A 21,978-nucleotide genomic window follows, 5' to 3' on the forward strand; every position below is an offset into this window, starting at 1 on the left:
CTCTCTGCCCTATGAAATGATGAATAGTACCATTACAAAGCATTGTGCATCGTGAAAATATTTCGATTAATTGTGCATTACTGATTGAGTACGAATATTATAAATATGCCAAGCATATTACAGTGTTATTTGAAGTTTGTTCAGCTAAGTTATATTCGAAAATTGTCTGTGTTTTGCTATGTGAAGAACTCGGTACCAACAGGTCGTATCTTTATAGGTTAAGGTAAATGTCAAAGTTCTCTCATATAACAAGCAATGCTATGTTAAAAGTGGCGAATTGCATTTTCCGACTCTCGAATGATGTGACCCGAAATGTAAAATAATTTCATGCATTGTTTCACTTACCAAGCATTACTGATATAGGCCTAATGAAAATGTGAACGACGTGATGTAAACATTGAAGATAATGTTGTTACTGTTTTCCCTTTCTCTTTAGAAAATACCGACAAAAGTAATGAATTATCTTCATGCTGTACTTATTAGGTAATTAATGTGTATTTGTGTGTATTTTAGACCTGTGTATTGTTACGTAATTATCAGTGAATTAGGTTAGAGAACTTAACAAGGTTAGTATGAGATTAGGTATGCACCTCAAACTGTAACTAATAATGGCTGCTGCCGAAATAAGCTGAGGTGGTTATCGTGTGAAACAAATTATATCTGGAATATCTAGTTTTATTACATACGGATACGTAAAGTTTTTTTTTTTTTTGTTTTAGCATGTGTTTGTAATTTTGTGAGGTTATGTCTAGCCTAATTTCTTTTTATTCTTGTATCATTACCAATACATTAATTTATTTTATAATATTCATTTCAGGTGTTACATCTATGATGGCAACTCTACTTAGGCCTATGTTAGGATATGAAGTAACAGTATATATTCAACTTCATCATTTGCTAAAAATTAAAGAAAACTGTATGTGTTAGACTCATTCCATCGTCATTTCTTCTTATGTATGTGAACCACGTTCGTTCTAAAAGTGCTACAATAAATGAACACTATAGACAACGTGATGGAACAATTTACAAGTTACTGTTAAAATTCTCAACATTTTCAAGTGGTGCTATACCCATTGTTTCAAAATGTACATACATATTTTTACATTTCTATAAGAGGTGTCATAAATTATTTCAGCATATTTGTAAATTCTTCAAAATTAATTCTTCTAATTAATACCATAAAGTAATGAAATAATATAGCCTAGGCCTATATGTGCTTTTATACTACCGGTATTGATGTTGATCTTGGTAAATTAATCCAATTTCACAGTGTTGTCTTTTGTATTGTGGTTCATAACAATTATAACAGTATGTACGTGGAAATGTTTTTAAAATAATAAATTCTAGCTCATGATTTTAAGTGGTCGTTTCAATGGGAGGTTATATTGGAAAGATGATCACCAGGGAAAGGATTTATATGTAAATACATATTTACTTATAAAGCTAATATAATTTATATTTTGCATTATCTTTATGTTTCACAATGTGTAGGGTTGAAAAATCCTACTTTTATTTTCCATATTTTAGAGTTTAGTACATATTTTCGTTAATTTCCATATATTTTCCATATTTCATATAAAACAGTCCATATTATATTAGGTTTAACAATAAAACAAAACAAAATTCCATTAACTTTTAAAAATACATTTCAACAATAGAGATTTAAACACATGTTCAGTAATCCCTTTAACATCAGAGTTATTTGAAAATTAGCAGTCCTATCAACAATGGGAAAGTAAGTTACAAAACTGTATTAATTTAATTTAAAATTTTTAACAGACTTCAGTTGTGCAGCTCAACAGTTAAATGCCAGTCAGAGTACACATAGGTTCAGTTTTGTAAATCATACTATAAAGACGGTAAATATGCCAAAAGTACGTCATTCAGTCAATTTAAAATCAAAACTAACAAGTTACATTTCAGAATTTAAAGAAGATGGTTTATCAACTGACAATAAAATATTATTTTGTAATTTGTGTCAGTGTGCAGTATCATCTACACAAAAGTTCCTGGTGCAACAACACATTACAACTAGTAAACATCAGGCCAACAAACAACTAAATTCCAAGCAGAGACAATTGTTTTTAACACAACCAACAACATCGAATGTAAGATCTGAGTTTAACATCGACCTGTGCCGTTCTCTCATCTCTGCTGATATTCCTCTCTACAAACTAAAGAATAAGGTCTTCAGGGAATTCCTTGAAAAATATACTCAACATACAATCCCGGATGAGTCAACACTTAGGAAGACGTATGCTCCATCCATCTACGATGAGACAATACAGAAGATAAGAGATGAAATTAAAGATAGTTCAATTTGGGTTTCCATTGATGAGACTCCCGACAAAGAAGGTAGACTTGTTGGTAATGTAGTTATCGGTTTGTTAAGTGAACAATATTCTGAACGAATTCTTTTACATTGTGATGTTCTAGAAAAGTGCAATAACAAAACTATAGTTAAACTGTTCAACGAAGCTATGGGTATCCTGTGGCCAAAGGGTATTATGTACGATAATGTGTTATTCTTTATTAGCGATGCTGCCCCTTATATGGTCAAAGCTGGACAAGCATTATCTGTTGTATATCCTAAATTGACTCATTTTACTTGTGTGGCGCATGCATTTCATCGTGTGGCAGAAGTGGTCAGAGACAATTTCCCTAAAGTAGATTTGTTGATTTCATCAGTGAAAAAAGTATTTCTCAAAGCTCCCAGTAGAGTTAACGTGTTGAAAGAAATGTACCCTGAAATTCCATTGCCACCAAAGCCAATTTTAACTAGATGGGGTACATGGCTAGAAGCAGTTGAATATTATGCCGAACATATAGACTCTATTAACAATGTTCTCCTTGCATTGGACTCTGAAGATGCAGTCTCAATTGATACTGCGAAAACAGTTACCTGTGACATAAGTGTGAAGAATGACTTAGCTCACATTCAGCATACATTTTCATGCATCATAAAAACGCTCAAAAGTCTCCAAAATAGGCACCTTTCACTATCTGAAAGTTTTGAAATTATAAATAGTACTGTGGAACAACTGAATCGTGGTAGAGGTAAAGTTGCAGATGCAGTAAGAGCTAAGGTGGACACTGTACTTTCAAAAAACCCTGGATATGAAGAACTACAAAAGGTTGTTGCTGTGATGAGTGGTGAATCAACAGTGAAGATTAACTTGGACTTATCCCCAGCAGACATTGTGAAATTGAATTATGTACCAGTTACTTCTTGTGACGTCGAACGCTCTTTTAGTCAGTATAAATCTATCCTCAGAGACAATAGAAGAAGATTCACTTTTCAGCACTTGAAAGAAATGTTTGTAACCTATTGTTATGGTAACAGACAATAAAAATTGTGTTTTGTTGAAACTACATTGGAAGATAAGGTACGTCCATTATATTTTTTGTTTAGTTTGATTAAAATGTACCAATATTTAACGTACATAGTCATTTTTTTATAATTTTAAGTCCATATTTAATTCCATATTTTGGTAAAAATCCATATTTAATTCCATATTTTGGTAAAAATAACTACATATATATTTACATATTTCATATATTTTTAGTCCATATAAATCCGTTCCCTGATGATCACAAATGGATAATTTACTGCAAGATACAAGAACTGAATATAAGTGAGTGTTCCGTTGAAAGTGAAAGTGAAAATTTCGTTTTACAAGAGCTAAGTACGCGTACACGCACTAAAATACTACAGCGTTTACTATTACTATGCTCAATAGATTAATCAGTAGGCCTATAGAAATGTTTTCACCACTGCAAGAAAAAATCGCGCAATAATTATACTTCTCAGTTATTGTGACGTCCGTATTTTTTTTTTTAAAAGAGAGGGAAAAGTTAGGCCTTCTTGCAAATGCGTAATTATGAATTCAAGGAAATTAAAGATAATGCAGTACCTTAATTAGTTGCAATATCTTATTTAATAACAATATTAATAATATTAGGTGAAAAGGGTAGGCTATAGTGCGTATATGTAAGATGTCAAGTTAATTTATTTCCGGAAATGTTTGGTGTATGAACTGAAGTACAGAGCAGACAGTCCCTCAGTTTATATGTAATATGTTTTAATATCAAGAATGACAGCCTTTTATTGTAATATAATTGAGGAGTAGAAGTTTGGAAATTACGTCTATTGTCCATAAAATATTGTACGAAGCATTTAATAAGCAATGATGAGTCCTTTAAATGTCCCAAATGCCAATGTCTTTTAAGTGTTCTGCTATGAATATATAGGGCAGAACAGCGCTCCGAGCGGCGGAATTGGCATTACGAGGGAACCACTTCAGACTCGTTTTTCAAGCTCTATGCGCCAGCTTGTATAATCTCGTAAGCAACGGAGTAGATACACCTTTATGGGGGTTAGATATCTGCAATATATTCAGAGATATGCCCATAAATGTATGTTGATGTCCCTTTAAATTCTGACTTGCCACACCCACCAAACATCTCACTGAAAATGTTGAGTTAATTTTGCTGTATTTGATTTTAGCGCTGTAATTCTTTTTTCTTGGCGCTGTATGCTGAATTTCTCATACATTCTGAGGCACTTACGGCATTGTTTTCTTCTCGGCTGATTGAAGATAATATGTTGCGTGAGATGGTAGGAAGAATGATGTTTATGTTTCCAGCATAATTTTTGCAACATGAGGTAGAATCCCTAATATTGTCTTTTCTATCCTTTTTGAAAACTGTTTTCAGTGTGTAATGCATGTCGTAAGCTTATTAGTACACGATTAATACAATGCTTCGAGAGCAAACTAACCCAATTTTATGACATTTTTGTACATACGTTGTAGGTACTGTATATCTAAATGTTCAGAATTTGCGCAAAAGATTTGGTATTTTAATTTACAATTGCGTTACCAAAGAGAGGTATGATTTATTTATTCACTTTGTCGTTTCTGCGGAAGCACGTCACTAATCTTTATCTCAACAAATCCAATCTAACCTAACCTTATCACTGATCGGAAGGTAATTGTCACTAATGGCAATCTTCGCCAAAGCGCTTTAGTGTTGCATTATTGATTCAGAGACATTAACTCTTCTTTTACGAAAAATATTCGCAACGGCCATAATTATTTAGATGTAAATAATTTACCGCTTTGGTGAAGTTTATCTCACTAATCTAGCTAATAAAATCCCACCTAACCTTTTCATTATCACTGATCTATCTCATCAAACCCCAGGAACTACTCGTTACTAATTAATCTTCTCCTTATAAATACCCTAACTACCTTGTCACTGAGAGTACAGCTGTTTGTCACTAATCTATCTGCTCATCAAACTCTACTTAATCTTGTCACCGATATTGGGATTAGGCCTACTTTGTTACTAAAGTAAGGTGACCAGACGTCCCGATTTGGCAGGAACAGTTCAGGTTTTCAGAATCATGTCCCTTTGTTTCGGCCAGGACACTTGAATGTTCCAGTTTTCCCAAGTCAAATTGGTTTGAGATTAAAAACTATGTAAATTAATTTTTTCGTTTTCTCAAATCTCCCTTAACGAATTAATTTAAAGTTTGCTAGGTTATTATTCACACATTCATTTACAGAAGCCACTAGGCCTACTTGGATTTAAAAAAATTGTTTTAAATTTTCGAAATTTGGACTTTTTTTTTACAACTAATAACCGTTTCCCTGCTAGCTCCCATAATTTTAAAAATATTGTAAATGTGTTTTGTCCTGCCAATTCCAGAAGGTTGTGGCAACATCGCGAACAGCATCATTAAATTATTATTATTTTTTTAATTTCTTTCAAAATGTTTAACTCCATATGTTTTATATTTTTTCTATTGATGTAGGACAAATATATTAATTCCTTGACATATTATATACGTGGCATACACTGCAGTCTTCGTGTTCAATAGGCCATTGCATGAGGATATGGAGAAAATTATTTTTTTAAATTTCCGAGATGCACCCCTTCTATGTTATTTCACTTGATAAAATATGAGTGTATACCAAGTTTTAGGTAATTTGGTCATGTCTTGACCCCCGCCCAACATGACTGACTAACAAGACATTCTTTTCTTATAATAAAATAATGAGAAAGTGTAATTTTAAGTGTTTCTCTTTTAATGCAGTTCATTATACAATACTGTAAATCCACATATATAGTAATTAACAAGTACTGTAATTAAATCTTGCCCTCAGCTATATAATATCCACATCAAATCAGTATATTTACTGAATTTAAGATTTGTTAGAGGCTGCAGGTAACATCTTTAATGTCTCTTTTTTTTTTATAGTTGGGAATTTGTTTGCGATGATATTCAACCACTTGTAATAAGTACTGTTTGTTTAGTTTCGTCATTGCTAGCAGTGGTTGAGAAGTCTTGACATCTTCACGGCCCGTTCAGTTCATCCATCACTTTGACATGCCGTACGTATGCCTCAGCTTCTTGATAATTGGGATCAAGATGCCATTGGCTAACAACCAATGCTGTGAAACAAGAACCACGATTTAGAGCCAATAAGAGATGAGAGTTTCGTACTGTGGTGCAGGATTGGAAATGTTAGAATGCCCCTCTCAAATTCTTTTCGTCTCAGAAATTAAAATGTTCGAGCAATTTTGTGTCGTTCCAAATTAGTAGGGAGAACACGGCACACTCTTTGGTTAAATATCACAAGTGTCTTTCCATGGCTTGTATGACTGCATTAGCAACTTGAGGATCATACTTGTGGTATTTGATCAAGTCATGCCACAGCTTCAGATCATTGTAGACTGCATCGGAACCATTGGATGAAGAGAGCCATTTATCAACATAGAATAGTGCATTGAATTTGCATAATGCTTCTAATTTATCGATTATAATCTTGTCATATCCTGCTTAAGCACTGAAAGCAAACATCTTTACTGGATACAAAATGGACGGCATCCATCGAGCATTGTGAGCTGCTCCAGGTTTTAGTCAGTGTATTCCTCGTTCAGTTGTTTTTTCCCAGAATTAACATCAGCTCAGCACACTCCCGATAATCAGCACGAGGTAGTGTTATTTTCTATTTGGTGTGGAAAGTATTCTCTTCAGTGATTGAATTGTATTGTATTTTCCATTATGAGTTTGTGACCTGTCCTAGATTTGTTTGGTCTTAAAATTTTGTTCTGTATTGATAGTTTTGCAAATAGAGTCCCTGAATTGAATGAAATTGTCATTTTCAGGACCTGATGTTTCACTAAACAATGTCCTATGAACCGAGGACAAGATTCTCTCAAAAACGTGATGCCGACAAGCAAACAAACAATTTTTTGTCCAGTAACTTTTTGAGCTGTACACTTGCTCCTATTTTCCATTCCAAGTTTGAGGCTGTAGTGTCAAAAACGAGGGATCTCACGTTATCAGAGAGCTCCCATTCATTTACAAGACTAAAAGTATCTCTTGTTTGTTCTGTACCTGTTGTGTTTGTAATTACCGGAATACCAAGAAGTTTACCTTCGTCAAAGTCTGGCCATATATTAGTACCGCTAGTCTTTCTATATTTTCTATTTTACTGAGTTTTTGTTTGGAATGTCCAGCTGTCATAGGCTTCGTAGGAATACTAGGCAGTTTAAAAAATTCTTCTATCTTCAAAATAACATATTTAATAACATCATCTCTCTTATCTTTCGACATTGGTCCACGATTAAGAAAAACAAAGCACATCCACATTGAAAGGCAGGTGAGATCCTTCCTTCGGTGTCAAATCCTGTAGTAAATTCCCTATGAGTCACACTTTTGAACCTTCTCCATCATCTTTTCTAAGTACTAGGCGGTTTGATGTGGACAAAAGGGGACAAATCATTCCTTCAGGTGACTGCTTTTCCATATCTTCACTCATTGTTACTTACAACTTGTAAAGGAAAAAGGAAATCAGTTTTTACCTTATAGCAAAAGTTATTATTGAGGTGGGCGGGGGTCAAAATATGACCTAAACACCTGAAAATTTGTACACAAGTATGTTTCAATAATTGTAATAACATGGCCTGGGTGCACTTAGGAAATTTAAGAAAAAAATTTTTTGCAATGCCCTAGTGTTCAACATTTGGAACATTTTTCTTTATAGCACTTCTATAGGAATTAGTTTTGTTACTGTTTCATCTATCAAGTTTCCAATGTTTCCCCCCCCCCCCCCTTATTGTCACACCTTTCACTTTCCATTTCTTTATGTTGTTTCTCAAACCAGTGCCTAATCTCTTGGCAACATGATTGAGACACTCATCTTTCTTGATATCAACATCATCACCATACTTTTTTGTTGAAGATTTATGAATGTCTTTGAATCATCAGCTCCACGCACATACTGGTTGGCCGTTTAAATTCGTCCTGAGGGGCTTTAAATTGTCATAGGGCCAAAACAACTGAAACATTATTTTACCTTTTAGAGTTAAAAACAAAATTTCAACTTTTTAATTTTTTTTTTTTTTTCCCCGTTATTTTCACCAATCCTTAGCCTTAATAAAATTATTCTAACTTAACCATTAGAAACTCGTACAACGAATTTCATACAACTTAAATATTAAAATGGGACATAAATACATGAAAATAATAATTCGCAACACAAAAATGTCATGCACTCGTCACATTTGCAACCAAACAGCAATGCATTTCTAACAAATACCTAACTGAGTTCCTTAGGAGTCCAATACGACTGACTTGATCTCAAGTGAACTGCAATGAACCAATGGCTAGTACTATACGGTATACCCTTGACGAAAGCATAATAAATAAATAAATAAATAAATACTAAGTACAATAAGTATTTCGGTGGCCCATAAAGGAAAGAATTAAGATATTTATTTCATTAATAAAATAAGAGGTATTTTGACTAAAAAGAACTATCATGATCAGACTCAAACATACTACCTTTCTGTTTGAGGTCTTACGCATTGTCCGTTATACCAAAGCCTCATAACTGTAAGTTTATTCTAAAATAGGTACAATAATGAAAAAGAATGAAGGTGAACTAAGCAGTGCAGTGGCGTGTTGTCTCATTATTTGCCGGCAAGTTCTATTTAGTGAAAGTGGATTTCCCAGTGGAGGAGGTCAGAATTTTTCTAGCTTTTGCATGTAAAATAAGATTAGACTCAAAAAATACAATATTTTACTGGTACCTAATTCGTAGAGATATGATTTTATGGTGATTATTCTACCCTGATTTCGGTGATTAAAATGGCTTGATTTCGGTGAATATTTCGTAAAATAAAAACAAGCAATTTGGTGCATATTTTGCACCCTAAAGAAACTGAAAAAAAAAATTTTTTTTTTTTAATTATTATTGAAACAATTCCTTCGAAACTAAATTCCATTCGACTGTGAGGGGGTAACAGCACTGCCTTCTTGATCACACAGAAGCAGTTGTTATAAGAAAGAGAAATGATCGTTGTCTGCTTGCGCTGCTCCCTGGAAATGGTTGCTGAAACTATGCATACATTTTTGACCCAATGCCACATGCTTATAATGCTGAACGATCAGATAAATAGAAATGTTGATGTGTATTTTATAACGAAGAATATTTTTAAATTTTATTTGGAAGAAAGTCATTCTTCCTGCGAATTCTCAATGAAACTTGTTTTTGTTGATATGGTGATTATGAAGTAATTTCGTGGATTTCTTTCAATTTCGCGAAAATTCGCGGATATACTAAATTTCACTTAACTTTGGACTTTCATTAAGGGATTTGCATTTTCCATGCATAAAATTAAGTTTTTAACATATTTCGTGTAGCCTAGATCGTTAATACCAAAAAATTACACCCCTACTAATTTTAAATTTTTGAACACACACACACATACACACACACTTGGTGGAAGGGGACTAAACAGGGTCCTTTTGGGAGCTCAATCAGGGAGGGAAATTAACACAGAAGTCTAGTATCATTGTGGTCATTTAACTGTTTTTGAGATACAATACAAATAAAAATGAATACATGGCAACATCGTGTCACAGAGTATTAACTGTTTTCTAGATACTGGTACAAATAAAAACGAATAGATGACAATATTGTGTCACAGAGAGACATTGGTGGCTGTGCATTTCCTCCTTTTCACTTTAATCAGTAAGGATAAATTTGTTGGTACTTACTCTAGAAATTGTCCCCACATCATTACTTCAATGTCTCCCATTTTCCAGGAATATATATTTCAAAATTTAACTAAAAATGCTGCTTTTCTCAAAACCCGTTCATAAAGGCTACAATGATATTATACTTCTTTGTTTAACTTACTGCCCTGATTCATCTCTCAAAAGAACCCTATTTAGTCCCATTCCCTTTGTATGTACCTATATTAGAATTCAAGAAATTGAATAATATTCGTCTGGTAGACGAAAACAAACGAAGAGTTTTAAATTAATTAAAAAAAAAAAGATGCTCCCCATAGCTGCATCTTTCCCAATCAGAAGCTGCCACAGACAGTGGGTTGTTCTACCAGATGCTACACAGATTATAATGTCAACCATTCATACCCATCTCTCATTCAAACTGACTAAACTGCTCTCTGAAAATCGCACATTTGCTTTAACATCAAGTAGTAGAAATTGGTGACAAAGATGCATTATGAAAAATTTGTAACATGAAATAAATCTATTTTGTAATAAAATAAAACATAGGCATTTAGAATATTCATGTTTGGCTTCAACGAAATGGTAGTACCGGTACTTCAATATCAGGACAGAATTTACATTAAATACAGAATACCTTCAGAATGCCTGTAGTAATGTAACTGAGCTGTTGCACATTCCAAAAAGCATGTTGACATAGTATATAAAAGCAAATTGTCAATTTACAGATCAAATAACATTTCGTGTTCTGAAGATCAGAATAATTTTCTCTGCAATACCGGTATTTCAGAACTACTCTAAAGAATATGTGTGTGTCTAATGCCTACCCACTTCACTTTACATGATTCGGGTTCTGCATACTGCGGATAGATGGCAGAACTGTGACCCATTTTCAAATTGCACATCACTTCGACGGGCCACATTGTATGTGTATCTGTGAAGAGTTGTGTCGTGTACTAGGGCGGTGTATATTAAGTGTTCATGGAAGTGTAGTGTAGGAAATGAGTGAGGATGATGATAAAGGTGAGGAAGGGAGAAGGGGAAACCCGGTGCCTGCACATAGCCTACTCCTGTCAAATAGCACCAAGGGTGCCGCCAGTCTTAATATCAATTTTTTTTTTTATTATCCAGTGCCACCAGGTTGTCTTTCGACATTTCTGGTCTTCTCTCCTGGCCGTGGCTTAGTTGTAACCCACTTCTGAGGTTGGGGCGCCTGGAAGGCGGAGTTACATTACCCCGATGATGTGATAGGATGATTATGATAATGTGGTGCCAGGAGAGGTCTTAAATCTAAACTTAACCTAAATTCCAGACCATGGACGAACACAGGAATAATCCCCTTTAAGGAAAAATGCCTGTGCTCTAACCGGGAATCGAACCCAGGACCTCATGAACTATAGCCAGAAGCTCTGACCACTAGACCATGATTGTAGACTAGATTGTATCTTAAAATCGAGACTGATTTTCCAACAATCACTTTTGGATATGCGTTTTTATAAAGATTTTATACTTTGACAGGTTTCTTTCCTTAAATAGTACTTGCAAAAATGAAAACTTAAACAAACCGAATAAGTTTTACAAATTGAGAGAACAGTTATTTACTTGCATAAATTGATGTAAAAAATCGTCATTTTAACCAGGCTTGCTTTCAGTTCCATGGCCAAGCATAGGGTGGCCATCGAGGAATGGGTAGTGATAAGCTCTCGGTATGCATGGTCATGAATCATGGTGTATGAATTTAGTAAAGAACAAAGGATTTTCCTTTGTTGCAACTTTATAAAAAAATAGCAATCACCTGCTGAGTGTCGCAGAACATTTTGTAAATGCTTTTCTGAGAGGTAGATCTGTCTAATAGACATACTGTTAATAAAATAGTCAACAAATTCAAAACTAAAGGAATGGTATTGGATAAAAAAAAGTTGAAGACGACACATTTTAACATAAAAGTTGATATTTGTGCTTAATTAAAATGTTCGCCACAAAAATCTCTAAATTAGACCAGCAAACAAAAGTAAGCTAAGGGTCGGTACATAAAGTGACAAAATTACTGAAATTTCGTCCATACAAAACGACAAAGTAACTTACGAGAAGAAATAGCCAACATTTTGCAAGCAGAGTTGCAACGGGTGAATGAAAATTTGTTACAAAGCTCCAACATCTGTCTCAAAGCACAAAGAGAACAATTTCAACAGTTCCTTCTTTGAAAAGGTAAGCAATGCCCAGCACCTTCACAACTTTAATTTGCAAAATAATGGTACTAAGTGAGCCTTGTCCATTCATCTGATCTATCTTGATGCATAAGAATGTGTGTGTGTCCGCTGACAGTGCGGCACTATAGTGTTGGCACGTGAGTGGTGTGTGCCTGTGGTCATGGTATCACAAAGTGAGCCTGGATAAAATGAGCTCGATATTCTTCTTTCAAGGTAATATTGAACTGCTGGAGAAGTTTTGGTTGCTGGAATTTTTTTCATTGTAAATTTGGTCAAAATATTTCCTGTCTTCTGCATTTGCATCATTTTCTATTATGAAGTTTTTTTTTAAGTTGGTTATTTAACGACGCTGTATCAACTACTAGGTTATTTAGCATCGATGAGATTGGTGATAGCGAGATGAGGCCGAGGATTCGCCATAGATTACCTGGCATTCACCTTACGGTTGGGGAAAACCTCGGAAAAAACCCAAGCGGGAATCGAACCCGCGCCCGAGCACAACTGCAGACCGGCAGACAAGCGCCTTAACCGACTGAGCCACGTCGGTGGCATGAAGTTGTTACACTCCTAACAACTCCCAAAAGAAAGAAATAAAAAAAAAAACATTTAAAGCAAGGAATTCACTAAAAGTCTTCATAAATCCATGGAACCTAAAAACATTTCTATCATCTTTTTCAGATCAAGCTTATCACATGTGACTCTTTATGGCACTAAAACAAAATAATTTCTGCACTCAAACATAAATATTGATATTAAATGGATCTCAGTAGCATCCTCCTCCTTTTTCAATACTACTTGTAGTGAAAATGTATGCCTACACCTTCATAGAATGATAAACTCATCACCTATAGGTTAACAACTGGCATAACTCTGCTGAAGGAGGTTACTACCTCACTACTGCGCTGGAGGTGGAGTCTTCCTCCATTAATCTGAACCATTGTTGCACTGATTGACAAGTCTTCTGATGCATCACTGCTGTCACTTAAACTTACAACGAAATTATTCCACCAGTTTCACAGTCTAATACATTAGCACTACAAAAATATTGTTCTTTGTTATTTTTATCGTGATCAACACATTTCTTCTACTTGACTTTTCCATATTCTGCGAAAAGGCAGCAACAGAATCATTCCTTTATGTTAAGTGAGATAATTGAAAAGATTGTAGACAACTGACTAAACATTTTAGTCTAGCCCTTAAGTAAATGAAACCAACCAAAACAATAAATGCTTATTTTTAAAGCACTGTTGGGTTTTGAAGATAAATAATGTTTATGTATGTGCGTGCTATGTGACGGACCACGAGCAGTCAGACATAAACCTTTAACAAGTAATAATATCTTGTAGACTCATTCTATCAACATGGGGATTTTTCAACATAAAGTATAATGTATTTAAACGATTTCGTACACTGCAACTACCCATTTATTTTTTCAAGAAAGAAAAGTTATTGTTGATTGATTTTCTACTTCAGAAATATATTTTCCCACACTACAATAGTATAAAACAAATTTTAACTAAGAAGTGTTACATTTGTTATATTGCGGTGCCTCAAACATCTTAAAAATCTGCAAACAATACTCGTCAACATGCTTTTTTCCTTATTAGAATCCGACTATTACTTTGAGTTATTATTAAGTAGGCTATATAAAATATGAAAATATTCTGCTTCATTCAAAGTTTATGTAAGTTACGCCTTCTTTTGTCATTGGCTGACAATTAGGAAGGAGGAAGTGAAGATTATATTGTGTCACTTTTTAAGATTGACACATGTGCAGTTCAACGGAGTTTACTAAGTTGTTGTTCTATAGAAATATTTAAACTTCTCCCTATATATCTATTAAATTGAGAAAAATTCGTTCTGGCACAGGGAATCGAACTCGGCACCTCTCAGCTCTGCGTGCGATGCTCTTTCCAAATGAGTTATGCCGGTACACGATCCACGGCCGAACTCTTCTCATGCATATCATCAATAGCCTACTATGCATTTTTAAGACATACAAGTCATGTATGCAGGAGCGCATATTTAAATGACTTTCTGGCCATTTTTGACAACAGTTTATGAATTCTCAATTTAATAGTATGGCTACTTGTAGTCAACGTATTCAATGAGTACGGCGAGACCTCATATATGAATATATATGTATATTCTCTCTATATATTTTAATTAATGTGTTGTAGCACGAAATGAACTTTATTGACCACAATAATGTGTACCTACACATAATTAAACAAAAAAAAAAAGAGTTTACATTAACTTAAGTATGTTACAGGCTGATGTAATTAAGTAGAATGATTTGGAGTGGAATGGAATTTCGGGAGGGGGCACTAAGTTACGACCCAGCAATGCAACCTTTCAAGGATCTATTGCAGTCACCCCCAATTGCATGGCATTCCCTAACCCACACTGGCTGACTACACACTAAAATTTGATGTGTACCCAGGTTTCGACCAGGTAACCCCACTCATCTCTACACCAACTTCTCCTAAGACTTTCACAAGACATAAAATTCGCGTGAAAAATATTGCCATAGATAAACTATATTTAACATTAAATGTGTTCATATTTCTAACCATAACGAAAAATCATTAAAAGAAAACACGGCTTTAATTTTTTGCAACTACTTACAAATGGCTTTTAAGAAACCCGGAAGTTCATTGCCGCCCTCACATAAGCCCACCATCGGTTCCTATCCTGAGCAAGATTAATCCAGTCCCTACTATCATATCTCACCCCCCTCAAATCTATTTTAATATTACTCTCCCATCTATGCTTCGGTCAAAGGTCTTTTCCCTTCAGGTGTTCCAACTAACACTATGTGCATTTCTAGATTCACCCATATGTGCTACATGCCCTGCCCAACTCAAACATCTGGATTTAATGTTCCTAATTATGTGTAACTTTCTCCATTCTCCTGTAACTTCATCCCATATAGCCCCAAATAATTTCCTGAGCGTCTTACTCTCGAATATCCTTAACCTCTGCTCCTGTCTCAAAGTGAGAGTACAAGTTTCACAACAATACAGAACAACCGGTGGTATAACTGTTTTATAAATTCTAACTTTCAGCTTTTTCGAGAGCAGACTGGATGATAAAAGCTTCTCAACCGAATAATAACAGGCATTTGCCATATTTATTCTGTGTTTAATTTCCTCTCAAGTGTCATTTATATTTGTTACTGTTGCTCCAAGGTGTTTGAATTTTTCCACCCCTTCAAAAAATAAATTTCCAATTTTTATATTTCCATTTTGTACAATATTCTGGTCACGAGACATAATCATATTCTTCGTTTTTTGCACTTAGAACAAATGGATTAAACTGGAACAACTTTTGAGATCACGTGATCTGTATGCACAAAAGAATTCTGAATCAGATTGTCGTCATGAATGATAGACAGCATAATACTTCAGATAAGCTGTCAGAGTTCACCATCATAATAACTGCACTTTTCTCACCAGCATTGTAAGGAGTGTAGCTCGATCATCTGGTCATGTGATGAAATATCAGCTGTGGAACAGCAAGAAAATATCTTCACTATAGTACAGCTGTTAGCATATCCAGAAGAGATTGGATTTGAATTTTTAATCAGCAACTGTATGCTAAACTTTTCTTTCAGATGCTTCATCTGTAACTTGATGTAATTCAACATATCCACATGAAGATTTTAATTACAATCACAAAACTTAATTTTGCAGTTTTTACAGTATTAGCATGTAGGCCTAACAATAAAATTTGGCTTTCACTGAAGATAGTTGTAGCGAGTTCTTTTAAAAGCTAAAGTATCTTTATTTTTATTTTTTCAGTACCGTAATAATTATAATATACCATAATCTATGCAGTCATCTCTTTTTGTTCCAGTTTGCTGAAGCCATTATCTTATCCTGACAGGCTTGCTGACTTAGCAGTGAAAGCATTTGAGAAATACGTATCAGATTTCTTTATTTCACTAGTGTCATTTTCTCTGTGCCCATTGAAAAACCATCTGAAGAAAAAACACATCCAGCAAACATGTAAACAATTGGCTGAATTGGTTAGGCATGAGATACCACCTGCTCTTGCAAGTGAAATAACAGTGAAGATACTGAAAAGTTTGGACTATGCATACAATCAAATGCAGAAGACTTGCTCTCTGAAACACTTGAATACCATTATACCAGAAGTGGTGCATGCCGTTATACATCCATCAGTTACAAGCCTTGATTGCCTTGGGGAAAGCAAACATATAACTCAAATTGATTATTTTAAAACCATTAACCCTAATTTAATTTTTAGAGTATTGCCAAAAATTAATAATTTGAAACAGTTGAGATTGCAAATTAAAGGTGTTCATGACAAACTTCTACGTCCTGCCTTTGTCTCAGAGAACTTGGAAGACATAACTTTTCATGGTTGTTGTGATCAAGACTTGAAAGTCATTTCAGAATATTGCACAAATTTGAAGAAACTTAATATTAGCAAGTCCAGTCATTTAACAAGTGCAATTGTTGACTCCATTATCAGTTTCAAATATTTAGAAGAATTAATAATAGACGAGATATCAATAACAAGAAGAGGGCAAAGAAAAATACTGACGGAATATGCAGAACTGTTAGCAAATTCAGGTGATTCTACTTGTCCTCCTCTGCTTATGAAAAGATTTTCATGTTTTAATCCCTCAGACACAGACTTGAAGTTAATTGTGAACACATTCAAAAATCTCACTTCTCTATCAATAACAGTTATCACAGCTTGCAATGTGATAAATCTCCAGAGTCTTGAATATTTATCAAACCTAACACTCAAGTATGGTGACTTTGACCAGGTGCTGAGGCTTCTTCAAGTAATTGGGAAACAACTGCTCAGCCTTTCACTTGAAGGTATTAGATACATTGACTTAAGCTGTATTGTTAGATATTGTCCTTCTGTGACTTGTCTTTATATAAAACCAAAGGAAGAACACGACCATGACTTACTAATAGCAATGGAATATATCCCAGAATGTTCATCTGTTCGTTGTCTTCACCTTTCTGTTCACTTCCCTATGTCTGCTCTTGTTAGTTTTCTTTTTCAATGTGTCAATCTGGAAAAGTTGTATATTGTTTTAAGTGACATATTTCCTTTGGGTTTGTTCAAAAATCTTCTTCAATGCACGAAACTAAAATGCTTGAAAGAATGTATTTTCCAACAAGTAGGTATGAAAAAGGATATTTTGGTACAATTTTTCGAACATTATATAGTAGTCCAAACAATTAGATATAACTACGAAGGTGTGAAAATCAGAAAGTGTATCCTGAATGAAGAAGAAATATATTCAAATTCAGTTATTTCTAATGTGTGTGCTTCATTTGTTAGTGGCATATTTGAATAACTTCAAACGTTTCATGGGTATAAGTGACACTGTTAAGCTATTTTGTACATAATCTTATGATCTGCAGCCTCTTAAGCTAGTTAAAAAAACGTAATAAACTTTAATGTGTGTGTGAGGGCAGAACTGCAAGTATTTATCATTACTTTTCTTTGACTGTGCTCTCCTAATTTACAACTGTACACAGAGTTTTAATTTGACTGCAGATTGGACACTTCTATACCGTAATTCTTATACTTTGCCTACATCTCTCTTTTGCAGTAAGCATGAAACAAAAGACTTGTTTGTAGACTATTGTTAACATAGTTTGTTACGTATTAAATTAATAATATAGCTTACTATTGTTTTAATTGATGTAACAAGAAATTGCATTTGCACTTGTTATTGCTAAAGTCTAAGGCATAATTCTAGATATTTTATCTTAACTACATAAAAATAAAAACTTGCCACTTTTCAGCTTAGAACTGTATTTTATTTAATACTGTATAACGGGCTGAGTAGGGACTAATTTTTACTATTTTTTATTTCTTTGTGTCAGTAAATATAATAATAAATGTGTTCAATTGTTCACTTGTTATGAATAAAAACATACCAGTAACAGTCTTATTGTTATACTTATTCTTTGTCACGAACATATAAAAAGTAGTAAAAATTCGTCCTTATTCACCCCATTTGATGGTACCACATTGTTAATAGTTTTTTTTTGCAAACATGATAATCTTCACATGTCACAGTTTTCTTTGGGAAAAATTTTCTTATCTTTCAAATGACTGACGATAATTTAATTATGTAAAAAGACTGACAAGTAAATAACATGAAATTTGACAATGTGCACATGCTCTAGAAACAGGTTAACACTTCGAATTTATTTCTTCCTCAATGACTGGGTGGAATGACCTCAAGACAGTATTTTAAATAATAAATTACGTCTTATAAATATATCAAGCAAAAACTGAGAATTTTAAGTCCATTAAAGAACATACAAAAATATTCTCTCCAAAAATGTGAAATTTCTAACTGTATTTATGTTAGAGCATTAACCTCTTAAAATTGAACTGTGCAGTATTTTATTGTCAAACGCTGGAGAGGAACAATCATAATCCCTACATTATTAGATCCACCTAAGACATTTTTATATTAAAGATTAGTATTATATTTTTATTTTATGACAATCACTTATAATGTGTACTAACAATACTGATAAATAGTTAACATATATTATGTATACACATCACAATATTGTATATGCCAAATACCAGAGTATTAATGACATTATGTACAATTTTATGAAGGTCTTTGATTTCTTGGATGTCACGAAGTATTAGCATTATTCATAAAATAAGTGCTCTGTGTCAAAGCAATGAAGACATCTCTACATTTTTATGAAAAAGAGAATGATTTTTGAAAGGCAAATTCTGTAATCCAGTGAGTTTAATTAAATCTTGCTTAAGTTATGAACATGCACAAAGTAGGCCTACCATCAGACTATCTGTGTGCGTGATATATAAAACAGTATTACCAGTATATAAAACTTTTATTTTTTTTACATAAATATTAATAAATGGAACACATTTGTATGTGCTTCATCACCAGTTAGTTTCTGAGGGTGAAAATCTATTAACCCATATGAAGGGTCCAGGGGAAAAAACCACTTTTTTGTCGAGATGGAGTTTGAGGTGCCATTAGATTCTCCATGGAAAGGACTATCGTTTAGAGGTGTGAAACAGGAAAAGAAACAGATTAGTCATGGGTTTATTTGCCTTCAAATTTTTGGCATACAGGAAAAGAAGTAGGTAAGTCAACTGTATCAGCGAAGAAAACAGGTTTCGTGGAAAAAGTGACTTACCTGGTTTTTTCCCCTGGACCCTTCATATGACGTATACTGTATATAAAGATATTAACTGTTTCCAATTTATGTATACTTTTATAATTAATATTTTCTTACTTTTATACCCAACATTTAATTATAAGGATATTAGTGTAATACCGGTATGCCAATATAAGAAATTTAGAGATTCTATAAATCAGTAATGTTAACATCTTATGATCACAAATTATCACCAGATTTATGGTATCACTTTACTAACAAGGTTAAGAATACCAGAGAATATCATGTATAAATAGATTAGCGTATGAAATTATATTGTACTCATTCCATTAACTGTTAACTTTATTCTAATACCATATGTAGGTATGCATAAACAGGGTGGAAGTGAAATAATCCTGCAGATTTTCAGAGTGAATAGCTCATGTTGTATGTAACAGAAAAGTGCAATACCACATTGGTGGAAAGTTCATAATTTTTGCAGAATTCCCCCCCTCCCCAAATGTTTAACATCCTCCTATTCGGTAACTATTGCAAGTAGGATAGTGACTTTTGTCCACATCGATAGAAAATCTAATAAAGAATCATTTATCCCTCTGGCATATTTCAGTAGTGTGGACTGTTTTCATGTAAATTCAATTCAAAAACCACTAATTTCAAGCCATTGAACGTTGTGAACAGATTGGAACATCGTAGTGAGAGAGGGAGGCTCACGTACAGAGACAGACCCGAGTTTTTTTTTTACTTGGTTATTTAACAACGCTGTATCAACTACGAGGTTATTTAGCGTTGATGAGATTGGTGATAGTGAGATAATATTTGGCGAGATGAGGCTGAGGATTCGCCATAGATTACCTGACATTTGCCTTATGGTTGGGGAAAACCTCGGAAAAATCCCAACCAGGTAATCAGCCCAAGTGGGAATTGAACCCGCACCCAACACAACTCCGGGTCGGCAGGCAAGTGTCTTAGCCGACTGACCTACGCCGGTGGCTGACCTGAGTTTGTTGACCTCTTACATCTTTATTATTAGAAGAAAGATTACTGTATTAGCAGCGGTGTTGCCAGACTGCTTTTCTAATTAACCATGCATTTAATTACAAAACTTAATATAGGCCTAGGTTTTCTATTCCTTTAAATGTACTCTACTGCCCCTTTCAATATGCAGGGTTATTTCACTTCCACTCTGTATAAAAATAGGACATCACTTTTGTATTAAATGGGTAATAGTGCCTTAGAAGTTCATTCAACAATAAAATGTTGTGTTTTTGAAACAGAAAGTCTTCTTTGATTTGATTTTTCCAGCCTATACCACACATATTATTTATTATCCTCGGGTTTTCCTGCTAACCTATCTTCAAATTAGGTTATAATACTTTATGCATTATTTTTTGTTTCAGATAATCGGTGGTAGTACATCCTAATGTCTAGAAGGTTTTGAGATTGAATTTACTGCAGAAAACCTAGAAATAATTAGCCAGTTCTCAGTGGTGATTCTATATAGGATGATATTTTGGCTGGACCTAACACGTCTTAAATAGTCTTGCACTTATAATTCTATTGTTTAAAAAACAGCATGATATGTATATTTTAAAATTATAATCAAAATTCAGAACTTTGATGAAACTACTTCCAATTCTTAAAGAAGAATTATTTTCTTCTGTTTAGGACTATTAATAGACACAATGACGTACAGAAAATGTAATTTTCCTCTGAACATCACATGGCATTATAAAAATGTAATTATTGATTAATTCACATGACATAGTTTTATAGCAAGAACCCAAAGTCGAAGAATTAACTACAAATTGATATCTAAAACATTTTCATCTACAGTTAACAGGAGTGATACAAACAAGGAAGTGAAATGGTGGCGATAGGAGCAAAGTAGAATTCGTATAAGAGCCTTCAGCCTTTCATAGACAAAGGGCTAAATTAAAATAAACCAGGGTACAAGTACGTCTCAATTCTTGTGGTGGAAATTATCTTGAACATGTACGCAAGAGTCTGTTCCTAGCAGACAAAGAAAACATCTAAATGACTAGAAAGTGTTTAGTATTTACTGAGTAATTATAAAGCTAGTGAGAAAGTAGTAAAATTGTGCAGAATAAAATTATGTGTTATGAATAATGTTACAGTGGACTGAAGACTTTGTCCCACAACATACCTACTAACAAAACATAAGCTAAACACTACACACGTATGATATTGTACATAAGCACCAGATCAATTGAAAAAAAGTGGAAACTTTTTTATTTCACAAAACTTTCAACTGATAGTTTATTAGGTACCAAAATTTAAGGTGAGCAAGAAATGAAGCTATCAGGAACATGGTTATTTTACTTGCTGAAAATATATGACACAACAACTTCTGAACTGTGATACAAAGGTGGGTGACATAATATTTATCCTCTATTAAGGAGCTCTTCTTCCCCCTTCAAAGAAGGGGCTGCAGGCAAGCACCGCAGCCTTAGGCTTATGGTGTAACCTCCTTATCTTGGAATGATTGTTGAAGCCCATTAAGATCACTTCTTCAAGCGCATGATTC

At 34.0% G+C, this 21,978-nt stretch overlaps 1 protein-coding gene across 2 annotated transcripts in view; it reads left to right on the forward strand.

The window, feature by feature from the left end:
• The first annotated feature begins 4,542 nt into the window (after window positions 1–4,542).
• The window catches only part of LOC138696840 (uncharacterized), a 33,966-nt gene continuing 16,530 nt past the window's right edge, over window positions 4,543–21,978 (forward strand). The window contains exons 1-2 of one of the 2 annotated variants that reach the window (XR_011331475.1): window positions 4,543–4,666; window positions 16,120–20,173. Coding sequence is in view for 1 of the 2 variants with exons in the window: in XM_069822289.1 (XP_069678390.1) it covers window positions 4,662–4,666 (5 nt within the window). In the remaining variant the exon portion in view is untranslated. Of the gene's footprint in view, window positions 4,667–16,119; window positions 20,174–21,978 lie in introns of those variants that run through there. The other variant, XM_069822289.1, reaches the window with a different exon arrangement.

This window comes from Periplaneta americana, chromosome 1, assembly GCF_040183065.1.
Source record: "Periplaneta americana isolate PAMFEO1 chromosome 1, P.americana_PAMFEO1_priV1, whole genome shotgun sequence".
Classification (NCBI taxonomy): Eukaryota; Metazoa; Arthropoda; class Insecta; order Blattodea; family Blattidae; genus Periplaneta; species Periplaneta americana.